A 12,198-nucleotide genomic window follows, 5' to 3' on the forward strand; every position below is an offset into this window, starting at 1 on the left:
TAATATGGGCCTGCACTATATCTTGCGGCATCTTGACAACCCAGGGACATATGCAAGGATTCTGTTTGTGGACTTCAGCTCTGCATTTCATACAATAATTACAGAACTTTTTCACTTGTAACTCTCCCAGGTTTCTGTTCCTGCTTCCACCTGTCAATGGATCACCAATTTTCTAACCAATAGGAAACAGCAGGTGAAAGTGGGGATATGTACATCAAGCTAACACATGATCAATACAGGTGATGTGTGCTCTCCCCACTGCTGTTCTCCTTCTACACTAATGACTGCATCTCTAAGCATCCCTCTTTAAAACTTATTAAATACGCAGATGATACAACTATCATTGGGCTCATCGGGGATGTGATGAGTCTGCATACAGATTGGAGGCTGACCAGATGGCCCTTTGGTCCAGTCAGAATAATCTGGAACTGAACACTATTAAAACTGTGGAGATGACAGTGGACTTTAGGAGTGGTACTACAATATTATCTCCCCTTTTTATATTTAATACTGCTGTGTCAGTTGTGGAATCCTTCAAGTTTTTGGAATCTATAATCTCCCGGGACTTGAAGTGGGAGACCAGTGTAGGGTCTATCATAAAAAAGGCACAAAAGTGAATGTACTTTCTGTGACATCTGAGGAAGTTAAACCTCCCACTGGAACTGTTGATTCGGTTCTGTACAGCAGTCATTGAGTCTGTTCTCAGCTCATCCATAACAGTGTGGTTTGGATCTTTGTCTAATCATGACAAAAGTAGGTTACAATGAATAGTCAGGTCTGATGAAATTATCACTGGTGCTAGATAGCCCTCCTTACAGGATCTGTACTATTTTAAAGTCATGAAAAGGGCAGGGAAGATCATCACTGACCCTTCACATCCAGGCCACCCATCTTTTTGAACTATTACCATCAGCCAGGTGTTATGGATTAATACACACCAAAAAAAACATATGTAAGAGCAGTTTTTTCACACAGGCCTTCAAGTTCATAAACAGTTAACTCAGCTTATTAGGTTGGGATATTATTTTTCCCAAGCCTCCGAAGATTCTGCAGTTTTGTTTACATATTCCTATTACTTGTTTCTTTCAGAGTTTATTTCAGTGTTTCTTGCACTGAGTTGTGCTTTGCACCTTGCATGTATATGTATATTTACATTTTGTTTTCTTCTTAATAGTTTTTCTTGTTCTAAATAGTTATATGTATGTCAGTTATGTAAGTCATACCTGGAGAGTCACTGAAACCAGAGTCAAACTCCTTGTATGCATGCATACTTGGCCAATAAATGTGATTCTGATTCTGACATCATCCAAAGCTGAGACTACAAGGGTGCCTAAAGGTAATTAAAAATGTATCTCCTGTACTACTATTATCTACATGTCAGAAGGAATAGTACAGCAACAACCACAATTCAGGCAAACCTATCAACTTTCTTGCTGTATAATGGTAACAAACTGTGATGCAATGGCAATAACACTAGATGCCAAAGGACAGGATAGGTAAAACATCTCACTGCTCTAATTGCCTTAATAATTCTTCTTGATCCATTCAATATAGCAGTAACAACCATTATATGAATAGTGGAGTACCACAGCCTCCCAAACACAAACCATAGTCCAGACACTGGCTAACACCACATTACCTTAATCTTTTCTTTTCTGCCCTTTCCTGTAACTGGTGTTATTTCAGCCCTGCAATTCTTACTGATTTTCCTGAGTAACAACATTAAATTTTTCTTTCTTTCTTTCCTTCTCTTTCTTTCTTTCTTTCTTTCTTTCTTTCTTTCTTGTCCCGTAGAGATGCCACTAGCCACATTTAAGTGGAAAGACATGTGGTCAGTGTCATCAGCACTGCCCAGCCAACCACCCCTCACAGTTCCACAACTTCTAAACACATTTCTACCCTCTGTGGTTGGAATCGATGGTGCAATGTTAAGTCAAAATATTTTCCTGAGGAAAATATATGTTATTTACAAATTTCAAACAGTTCCATTTCACTCAATCCAAGGGGTAGGTTGAGCACAGTTATATGTGACTATCTTTACATTTTCATTCTATTGTGTATCCATTTCAGAAAACCGGCTCAAAGAATACCTGATTGGAATAGTGAATGGTTTCTGCTTCCCTGAGAGCTGAAGATAAGATAGATTGTTCAAGGACGTATTCTTATGTGTACTCAAAAAAACATTTAATAAGTTATTCTTATTTCTTTCTAGGTATAGTCTGCATTCCTTTTTATATAGCGTATGGGCTATATGGAACATGGACACTTGGAAAAGGACTTTGCAAGTTCTGGATGGCAACGGACTATATCTCTTGTGTAGCTTCAGTTTTTAACATTGTTGTGATCAGTTATGATCGACATCAAGCTGTCACTAAACCAGTGAGTATTAAATGTAAATTTATTTCATATTACTACATATTTTGCAAAAGCTGTGTAACTAATTTATTTTTCATTAACTTTATTGAGGGTGTACTGAGGGTGTACTAGAAGTGTCCGCACACTAGTAGCTCACAACACACTTGCTCTCTGCCATTTGCTGTAACTGGTAAGTGCCCTAACTCCCTCTAACCTCACTGTACCTAAATGCCTAGCCCTTCTAACACCCATCCTTGTAGAACTGCATAGTACTGCTAAATCCCTAACTCTAATCCTGAAATTCCCTCCCAGCCCCCACCCCTAACCATAGAAGTCCCTTCCATAAACCTAAAGTTTCTAGCCACTTTCTAACTCTAAAACTCCCCTCCCATTCTCTAAGCCTTATACTCCATTTCCACTCCCCAAACCAAAAGTGTTTAACTGCTCCCTAAACTTTCCCGCCGTTCCTAAATGTAACACCTTCTTACCCAAAACAACTTCCTGATTGTTGACCTCAGTGCTAACCTGTGCTTCCAACCTCTCCCACTCTCTACCCAAGGTCATCATACTAACCTTACTTAAAGTCAATTTTTGTGTTTGGGTGAAGTGCCAAAGCTTTGATTTCCTTACTGTGACTACATTTATACCTTTATCAATATATATATATATATATATATATCTATATATATATATATATATATATATATATATATATATATATATATATATATATATATATATTTATACACACACAGAGAAAGTGAGAGATAGGTATGTATCGCTTAGTATCTAGCTACCTAGCTATATATCTACATCTATGTGTGTGTGTGTGTGTGTGTGTGTGTGTGTGTGTGTGTATATATATATATATATATATATATATATATATATATATATATATATGCATAAATATATATATATATATATATATATATATATATATATATATATATATATGCATATATATATATATATATATATATATATATATATATATAAATATACACACATACGTATGCACATATACATATATAGAATTACCATCACACCTCGTAACATCTCGGTGTAAGAAATCAGGTCAAAGTTAGAAATAATGGGTGGACTAAGGCAAAGAAATAGGAGCAGATTTGAAATATTTCTCCTGTAAAAATACAGAATAACAGGTTTTGAATTATTATGCATATTCTGAAGTATATTAAGGCAAAAACTCAAATGTCAGTCATTATTTATTGACTTCAAACCTGAATAATTTGCCAGAAATCCACAAGTTTTATGAGTAAAACATAAACAAACATGAGGCAAAAATCTGGACATTTTACAAAAATATGGACAGGTGACAGGTATGATTATAATCTACACTGTCTCACAGCCCCCCCCCCCACACACACAAGTACACACAACATGAATGCACAAAAACTATAGTCTCTGTACCTGCCCCTAGCCTTACTACCCTTCTGTCTTCCCCCATCCACGTAAATGATGAAGTGCTATGATGGCACTTTAATAGTAATCCCTTGTGTCCATTGTTTACACCAACTCCTTGATCCCGTAGTACATATGATGCCAGTATGGCACTTTAAATGTCATCCTTGGTGTCAAGTGGATCCTGCCAATCCCCTGATCCCAGTAGTAATGTCGATGCCAGTAAGGATTTTTAAATAGTACTTATGCTGTCCGTGGTTCCCCATCTCCCAATCCCTGTTTTACTGTCAGTGCTGATTGGAGTAGTCTCTCATGTCTAATGGTACCACACCCCCTCACCTTGATCATATTTGGTGGTTGAACATGATCGTGTTGATGTTCACTACCATGATGTAGTGAGGCGGTCATGCTGATCTACCTGGGCTAGAGATTTCTCGAGTTGCTAAGCTGTATAATTGCCTTCCTGGAGGTGGTTCAGGGGAAAGAGAGCACATAACTAATTGCCATATACCTTTCCCCAGAATATACTCATTAGCATCCAGAACAGCCATGGGGACAGCATATTGTGGTGCTGCACATCCTCATGCTTGGAGATCATGCAGCACTCTGCAAGAGGAATTCATATATTCAAAAAGGTACCACGATATGAACATGGAGGTATGTACATCATGGTACCTTTGTGAATCTCTCCTCTACATAACTGAATCCAAGTACCTGTTCCTGATGTAATATGAAAGCAGCAGGTCTCATCACATAGCCTTGCCAATCTCCAACTGCATCTAACATTACATATCCACCTGTATGCCATTGTTAGTACTGCCTGCATGGCAGCTTTACTGATGATATATTGTGGCACCACTCATATGCAGCAAAGCTTATAATCAAAAGTGTACCTACAATTGTCATCCATGTTGAAACAAGAAAAACATCATTAACACTCTGCTAAGTATGAGTGTGCCATTTACAAAGGGTGTCAAAACATTTAAGGAGTCCTTGTTAAAAGCTCAGCAATATGTTAGGAGTGTTACTGCAGATATATGGGCTTTCTCCATGAAATGCTACAGTTGCATTGCTGATACATAGGGGTAGCTCCCTCTGCAAGGAAAGACATCAGTTTCAATGATATACTTCACTGATTTGAAGGAATACACTGCTGTGTTTATCTATGATATACTTATTAAGCTTTATTGTGTGATGAGGCTGGTTAGGGTTTTTTAAGCTGAAGTAGACCTCTATAATTTGTAATTAGGCTATGCAGCCTATGAGAAATTGAGATCTATTTAAGAAGCAGATGATGCAAAATGCTCGGGGTGGTATATATCTCCAAGCATACATTCTTCTGAAATCTGGCCCCATATATGACAGAAATGTTTGAGGTGGTAAAGAGAGTCAGGGTTTGAAAGAGGCTATTAATTTGACATTAGATAGTCAGATGCATAACAACACAGAAAAGCCTAGGGACAAATTAGAAAGAAAATGAAGTGAGTCTTAAGGAAACGCATGAGTAAAAATACTGTTTACATGGTATAACCCAATATTTTGTGAAAACAGAAAACTGAAGTGAATCTTAAGTGGAAGAGCAACAAAAATAATAAATAGATAATTTGACAGAAAATATTGTTTCCAATTTAGTCCATATATTGGAAAGGATCAAACCAGTGAGATATCCCATGGGTCAGTACTAGAATCAATCCTTTTAACCTAACCTAAGCTATATGGATTACATCCTGCTAAGCACATACAGCCACAGAGCATTTAAAGCTTCATGGCATCCACCACACTCCAAAACAATTAGTCAGTTAAAAGTCACCTTTGAACACCAAACCTTTAAGAGCTTTCCATTCACACAACAGAGCAACCCTCTGTAGGCTTTCAAGGCTTGATGGTCTGCTAACATTTTTTCATTGCTGGGCAGATTAGCTCCTTTCAAGGAAACATACTTCCACTTTATTTTTTTGTTATAGGACACATATATTTTTTCTCTAAATAGTTATGCTATAGCAAGGAAAAAAAATAACTGCCATATAATATTCTTCACTTTTAAATTAGATGGTTACTTTTTTAGTTTTGTGGTTAAAAGTAGTTAAAACTTATGGAAAATTACTTTTTCTATCCAGAAACTGGTGTGATTTTACTTCTTGGGCTGGGGTAAGTATTTAAAGTGCTTTTTACTGTGTTTTATTGAGGCATTTCACAACCTACCTATTTTACAATATAAGACTGTTAAGCATCGGTGGGAATCAGGCACCTTTTTGTGGCTTATCCATGGAACAACCTACCAGTTCATCAGTTGTACCTTATTCCAGCCACAAAATAAAAATGATTGTTAAGCAGCATTTGTTACTACAGAAGGCAGGTATTATGCCTGAGCCTCAGGTCAGCAGCTCTACTGTGCTCAAACCTGGCTCTTAGGACTTTTTCCTTGCATCCTGCTGGTATAGACACCACAGTCCCCACGGGCTATAGGTTAGATAAATCCTCTACAGCTGTTGTTGTATCCTTGGTGGGAAGGGGAGATACATTCTTGTTGGTCTGGGAATAATGGGTAGGACATGCCTTTCTGTCTATCCAGAAAGCTGTGCCCATCCCTAGTAAGGTGACTGATGGCAATTCTGAGTCTGCTTCTTCAGGAATTGTCATCAAAAAGAAACAAAACACTAAACATATCTTTCTAGTTTCACATTAAAACTGAATAGGAGTAATTTATTGGGCTTAGCTCAAGGTTTAGTGAAGGCTCTTGACCATTCCTATAATGCTGTTTCTGGTAAAAGAAAAAGGGATTCTTCATTCAAGAGTTTGAACCAAAAAGGAATATAAAAGGACAGATGATGTTATGTCTCCACACATTTCTGCCTCAGCTTCTAAGGACACTGTGTCTTCAGACGGTCTCTGCGAAGGATTTTCTTTCTTGGAGACTATATCAATAATGAATCAGTTCTTTCAGTAGGAAAACCATGTTGTCTCTTAGTGTCTAAGAAAATAATATGATTTGTTGCAACTAGAATTGTCAGACCATGTGCCTATTCCTCCTGTTCTTTCTGCTTTGGAGGATGTTTTTGTTACAGCTGTAATTTCCCTGGCAGCCAGCTTCTTGCCACTAAAATAGCAAATATATTCTAATTCCTCAGTCTTGTCACTTTTTCTGTGCTAATCCCAGATATGACCCAGCAGCTATAACATGAGTAAACCCAGACCATGGTTAACCTTTTGTTAATACTAATCCATCTCCTTCTAACAAGGATGGGAAGGGTTTTGATATGTTTGGAGCGAAAATGTGTTTTTAAACTCTCATTTTTCAAAATCTCAACTGTCAGCCTCATATGTTAATGACTATTATACCATGACCCCCCCCAAAACGTGCACGCTGATTGGCCAGCGTGCCCGTTGTAAATCGAGTTATACTAATGGAAAAAGGTCCGGTCGCCCGGACTTTTTTCCATTAGTATAACTCATTTTTTTAAAACACTGTCTCGCTATGTTAAATGGGTTTAACATAGCGAGACAGCTTAAAAAGCAAGCGGAGATGTCCGTTGCTTATTTTAAAACTGTCTCGCTATGTTAAACCCATTTAACATAGTGAGGCAGTGTTTAAAAAAAAAAGCAATGGAGAAAGCAAGATCTCCGTTGCTTTTTTTAGTGTCTCGCTATGTTAAATGAGTTTAACATAGCGAGACAGTTTTAAAATAAGCAACGGAGATGTCCGTTGCTTATTTTAAAACTGTCTCGCTATGTTAAACTCATTTAACATAGTGAGACACTAAAAAGCAACGGAGATCTTGCTTTCTCCATTGCTTTTGCTCAACTCTGATGTACTGCGCAGGCGCGCAGTACATCAGAACTGCCGCGGATGCCAGACATCTGCGGAAGGGCAGTAAACAGGCATTATACTATGCCATTATTTAAGAAAAGTATTAGTTTCTTTTCTTAAATAATGTCATGGTATAATAGCAATAACCCACGCCTGGGTGTGGGTAATGCTTTATTTACCCACGGTTGGCTTTGTTTGGTCCCTCGGGCTTCGCCCTCGGGACCAAACCATGCCAACCGTGGGTAAATTTAGCATTACCCACACCCAGGCGTGGGTTATTGCTATATTCTGGCCACTTGTGAGAATGTGGGAGTGTTTTGGCATCAGTTTCCTCATGTGATGAGAAATCTGCTTTGTGGAATTTCTTTATTCTGTTTCTCATGTTTATATCCATTGCTTAAAATGTGCATATGGCTCTACTGTTGCCACTTAGGGCTGCTACCACTGGAACTATTTAGCAGAAGGTTTGCTTGGTTGTTGTTACAAAACCTCCTAGTGGATGTCAGAAATGAAATGTTGAATTTTACCTTGGACAGAGAAAATTTTTGGCATAGATCACTAAAAAGTGAGATGAGAGAGACAGAGATAGGCTGATTCAAGGATATCTCAATTTTTTCACCCTCAATCTTAAAGTTTACCAAGGTATTGCATGCTCCCTTATACATAAACAAGCAAAGGGGCACCAGAACATACCTTCTTATTAGACTATTCATGGCAGACAGGAATATAGCTTTTCAGTGCAATCTCATTCTGGAGGCATTTTGCATTCTGTCAGAGCAAACCTCCATGACAGATAAGCAAATGGAAACTGAGTTACAAGGTCTTCCAAATTTTGATCTATCTTTCTAGACACGTCAAATCCATATTTCTTCTAACTTTCTAAACAAACAGTTGATACAATTCTACTCTAGAACTCCATACAAGAAGGCATGGAAAATAGATGTTTTTTCTTTTCCTTAGACAGAAATGTTCCTCTATACTTTTCCACTCTCTTCACTTATGTCTAGGTTACTTTTGAAGATTCAAATGGACTCCATGAAGATCACTGTAGAGATTGCTTTCTAACCTTCACAACAGCTTTCTCATAGACTAGACTTACTCACATAAGACCATGTTTGTTTGACACAGTCTATTCCCAAACAACTGCAAATGACTGCCTGGATGAAAGGGTTTTAATATCTTTCAGTTACCTATATTTTGAAGATGCGCAGCAGGTATTAACAGGAACAAGAAAACATACTAGTAGAAAATCATATCTTAGCAAACAGAAATGGTTTTCTAGCTGGTGACAGAGCTGACATTCATTCAAGGCGAGTGTTTCTCTGATTTTACATTATCTGTGTGAGTTATTCCTCAGTTAGGGTTAATTTCTCAGTAATTTCAGCACATCTTTCTGTGAAGAAATTCAACAGTCCCCATTCTAGCATGCCTGGCTGATGTTTTGTATATAATTTCAGATTGTCCTGTGTATTTTATGCCAGCATGACTGTGAACACAGACTTGATTTAAGATTTGTTTGAACATAATGTTTTAAAGACTTGAATAGTGTCCTTTTACATTTCTAACTGTGAATGTTTGTGAAGAGAGATTCTAAAGGCAAACTGTCTAAGAGTCAGATGATCAGTGGATGATGTCATCAGAATGTTGACAGTTGCTATGTGTTACTTTCAGAAACTGAAAGACAGGAAGGAAATTTTAGAACACAGCTGTTGATTTAATTTAAAAATATGAAATGAAAATTAGAACTGCAACAGTTGACAGGTTAGTCTATAAAAGAGTTTGCTGAAGTCAGTTGTCAGTTACAGTTATCAGTTGACCACAGATGTACTGTGCAGTGGATACCCAAAAAAGACAAGAACTATAAGCCCACCTTTGCTCTGTTGTAGTAATTTAGTTTAGATCAGGGACAGTGTTCTTTAGTTAGTTAGGACATTTTAACTAATCAGCTAGATCAGTGGAGTTTTTTTCTGAATGTTGGATCTCTATCCTACAGTATTGATTTCATTTTCCTGGTGATTGAGTTCTGTTTGTTTATTGGAAACTACTGCTTTATAGTTTTAATCAATTTGCTCAATATTAAATATTTGTATTAACTTACATTGTGGCTACTCGAGCAATACTTTTCTTTAGTGATTTAAGAGTGCTTATACTTGTTTTGATAACTTTGTGGGCCACTCCAAAAGCCTGGCTGCTTAGGTCATTTGCTACTATTTGTTTTACTATTTAATTTTAATAATTGGACACCCCTTTAGAAAGGCATGAAGACACCCTGATTGGTGGCAGCATACCATATTATTTTGGAGAAGGGAAACAGCTGGAAATCTGTGTTAGACTTTCCCAGAAGTGTTTGGATGTGTGAGATTTAATTCATTTAAGTATGAGTGTGTCAGAGGTCTTAAACTGGGACACATTGCTCTGAAGTGGGTAATAAGGAGTTACACTACCAATGGACAGAAGTATACAGTCCATTCCCAGGCTACAGAGTGCATTCCTGTTGTGCTCTTGGGGAAAATTGTGAAATGTTACTCCTGTTTAAGCAACAGTCTCACATTGGAGTCACCAGTGAGGATTGAAGCTCCTTAGTTACAGACCCAGGATAGTAGTGACCTCACATTAACTGGTGGCAGTCTGGTAGGATATTATCTGGACATCACATTAATTGGTGGCAGTCCAGTGGGATATTAACTGGATGTCACACTAATTCATGCCAATGGTGTGGGATTTTTAATTGGACTTCTGTAGCCTGTGGGTAGTTGTCATTAAGGTGTGCACTGCTGACAGTCGCAAAGTAAATATACAGAATCTCAGTTCACCATAGATGTAATTATTTGTAGTTAGTTAGTCAGGGATAGCAGGCAAAAATGTCAGCAGAAGACATGTAGATGTAAGCTGACAAAGTACCAGTTGGCCAAGGAGTGTTAAGCCAGAGGACTGATGCATGCCAACCTGTCTAAGGAAGCAATGATTTCAGCATTAGTTGCTGCTTCAGCTCAGACCAGCCATTCAGAGTATATCTAATTTGGTATTGGGGATGTGTAGCCTGCCAAGACAGGACAGTCCACTTATTCTTTGGAGGACCTGAGTATCTGTCTAGAATTAAGGAGTCTGGAACTGTAGGCTGAGGAGATAATGCTACACTTGGAGACTGAGGAGAAGCAGCATTGATATGAACTGGATGCCAAACATCTTGAACTAGAATCAGCAGAGAGACTGTGAATTGAAGCCCAATGATGGGAGGTTAAGGAAAAGGAGAAGCAGTGCCAATATGAACTGGAGGCTGAGGAGAAACAGTGTCAACATTAACTGGAAGCCAAATGACTGGAGGCCAGACATCTTGAACTGGAATTAACAGAGACTGAGGCATTGAGAAGCCAAGGAAAATGAGAGACAGCACTGGCATGAAGTGAAGCTTCTTACCCTTTGAGAGAGTCAGGGAAGTAATGGGGAAGGGAATAACTAGACCCCAGAAGCTGTAAAGGTCAGTAAATGTTTCCTCAATACTGGGATGGGGATACTTTGATAATTTTATTCATATATTTGTGAGGGTATGTAGACAGTATGTTGTTGACTGTGATCTCTGGGTTTGGATCCTGACTCCCTTACTCCATGGTAAAGCTGTTTGGGCCATGTAAAAACCGTCTGATGTAGATTGCTTGAATTATGCTAAAGTTAAAAACTGTTTTCTAGATTGTTTTAAACTAACACCTGAAACTTATAGAAAAGAGATTTGTTGACACAGATGCAAGGCAGATGAAAGTGTATGTGATTATATTGCTGATTTAAGTACTTTCTTTCACAGATGGCTGAGTGGATGTCAGGTCACCCCTTTTGAAGGACTGGCAGACCATTTGGTGAGAGAACAAGCCCTCAGTACTTTGCCTGATGACATGAGAATTTGGTTAAGCAGACAGAGAGTGTAACTGTGTGGAGGAGTTGGGGAGAAAAGGGGATCTCTAAATAGCAAGCAGAGCACCAATGCATAAGAAAGGGATACTCAATAATGTACAGGGACATAATGGAACTCATGGGGAGCAGTCTAAACCACTCCATCAGAGGAGACCAGTAACAGTGGAAACTACTAGCCTAAGTACACGGTTAAGGATTCGATGTTTCAAGTGTAACCAGAGGGGCCACATAGCAGTTAAATGTCCATCAAGGCAAGGTGAAAAACAGAAGGTGAGGGTGTCGGCAAGTGGTGACAACAAACTGCCAGTGTTAATTTGTTTGAAACAACATGTGTGCCGAACTATGACCAAAACGTATATCCTATCTTAGTAAATGATAAACAGGTTACTGGTAAGAGAGACACAGCTTCTGATGTAACCATTGTGAGGCCTGCAGTGGTTAGAGAAGAGCAGTACTTTCTTGGACAGTTCACTCCAGTCAGAGCTTTGGGAGGGACTCCATTCCAGATACCTTTGGCTAGGGTTCATCTTGACTGGGAGGGTGGAAGAGGAAACAAACAGGTAGGTCTATTTAAGAATATTCCTGCAGATGTCCTGATAGGGAATGACTTTGATGATGTAGTACCTTGTGTACATGCAGTCACGCTTGGGGACAGGCATGTAAGTCCGGTCACCTGGGGCAGACCCAGACAGATCTCATACCTGAAG

At 38.5% G+C, this 12,198-nt stretch overlaps 1 protein-coding gene across 1 annotated transcript in view; it reads left to right on the plus strand.

Annotated features, from left to right (window-relative positions):
* LOC122797038 (histamine H3 receptor-like) overlaps positions 1-12,198 on the plus strand; it is a 92,038-nt gene that overhangs the window by 32,238 nt on the left and 47,602 nt on the right. Inside the window, exon 2 of the mRNA XM_044065812.1 lies at positions 2,213-2,379. Coding sequence (XP_043921747.1) covers positions 2,213-2,379 — 167 coding nt within the window. The remainder of the gene's footprint in view (positions 1-2,212; positions 2,380-12,198) is intronic.

This window comes from Protopterus annectens, chromosome 3.part0 (genome assembly GCF_019279795.1).
Source record: "Protopterus annectens isolate FY-2018-M chromosome 3.part0, PAN1.0, whole genome shotgun sequence".
NCBI lineage: Eukaryota > Metazoa > Chordata > Ceratodontiformes > Protopteridae > Protopterus > Protopterus annectens.